Source organism: Eptatretus burgeri, chromosome 2 (genome assembly GCF_056783735.1).
Source record: "Eptatretus burgeri isolate ZD-2024b chromosome 2, Ebu_testis_v1, whole genome shotgun sequence".
Lineage (NCBI taxonomy): Eukaryota > Metazoa > Chordata > Myxini > Myxiniformes > Myxinidae > Eptatretus > Eptatretus burgeri.
In genome coordinates, this window is record NC_140962.1 from 128124960 (window position 1) to 128126551 (window position 1592).

The window sequence follows — 1592 nt, forward strand, 5'->3', positions numbered from 1 at the left end:
CCCTGTGAGTTATGTGATTTAACAATGGTGCTTTAATGAGATTGGTGGGTAGGGGGCTTTACATTAGTTTTTTGACTTTGCACCAGTCTTGGCCCCTTCATTTTTGATGGGCTTTACACCAGCTTGAAATATAAATGATTGGACTACAATCCAGGTTTTCTATTATCATGTCAAAGGATAATTTTCCTTGGAAAATTATAGTCCTTTCATGCCAGATGAACGTATAATAAAGCCACAGTCAAATAAATTACAGTTATTCCTCACCTGCAGTTCAGCTTCCTTCAATACACGAGACAAGACAATGACCATCACAAGTGGAATGTAAAAAGCAATTGTGACAACTGCATATGATTTACTTGTAATGAAATTACAGCAGCTCGGATCTTCGTTGCAAGCTTGAACGAGAGGATGTTATGAGTTCCACCAAGTGGACCAAATTGCTCGCAACACAAGGACTCCAGAGATGATCCACCCAAAAATCGTGAGGACAAGAGCGTGATGAGGAGTAACAAGAGCCACATTATGAAGTGATACTCTTCTGGCTACATCACGGTCAGTGGCTATAAAATACGTTTCCAAACTCGATTGAGCACAAATAATGGAAATCAAGCTTAAAATGTCACAATTTCACCAGAATTCCAAAAACCATAAATGGTGGGAAAATCTGTTAAGGGCATGACAGTCGCACCTGCCAATAAATCTACACAAGCGAGATACGTGAGAAATATTTTACTGATTGTGGACATCAAATCCGTTGGTGAATCAAAAGATTAGCAAATTTAAAATGAATATTATCATTTCTTATATAAAATAAACACGGTTAGACGACAACCTAGGTTTTTATTATCATGTCATATGTTGCTAATGCTTACAAAGTCATCATTCTTTGATCACAGTCGAATATGTAACAACGCCACAGTTAAATAAATCATAGTTATTCCTCACCTGCAGTTCAGCTTCCTTCAATACACGAGAGTAGACAATGATCATGACACCAAGTGGAATGTAAAAAGCAATTGTGACACTCACAACTGCGAAGGATTTACTTGTAATGAAATCACAGCAGTTCGGATCCTCGTAACAAGCTTGAGCAAGAGGATGGTCTGAGTTCAACCAAGTGGTCCAAATTGCTGGCAACCCGAGGAATCCAGAGACGATCCAACCCAAAATTGTGAGGACAAGAGCGCGACGAGGAGTAACCAGAGCCAAGTAACGAAGTGGTGCTGTTATGGCTATGTAACGGTCAATGGCGATAAAACACAACGTTTCCAAACTCGATACAGCACTAACAATGGAAATCGAATTGAAAATGTCACACATAATTTGACCAAAAATCCAAATCCCAGAAATGGTAGGAAAAACTAATAGGGGCATGACAATCACACCTGTCAATAAATCCGCACAAGCCAAAGAACTGATAAATATTTTACTGATTGTGGACATCAAATGCTTGGCTCCCAGGATTGCCAGAAGCACGACAACATTTCCTGCCGTTGTAACGATTGCCAAAATAAATAAGAACGTTCCGAGTACAAGGGTATCTGGTTGATTGAGCAAGTTAGAGCTCGTGCTGTTGCTAATATTCATGACAA

The 1592-nt window shown here is 39.4% G+C and overlaps 1 protein-coding gene across 1 annotated transcript in view; it reads right to left on the bottom strand.

Moving 5' to 3' along the window:
- Positions 1-1592, bottom strand: part of LOC147033064 (beta-4C adrenergic receptor-like) — a 16467-nt gene extending 14875 nt beyond the window's left edge. Inside the window, exon 1 of the mRNA XM_085871175.1 lies at positions 946-1592. Within this exon, the coding sequence (XP_085727301.1) occupies positions 946-1587 (642 nt within the window). The 5' untranslated portion in view covers positions 1588-1592. The remainder of the gene's footprint in view (positions 1-945) is intronic.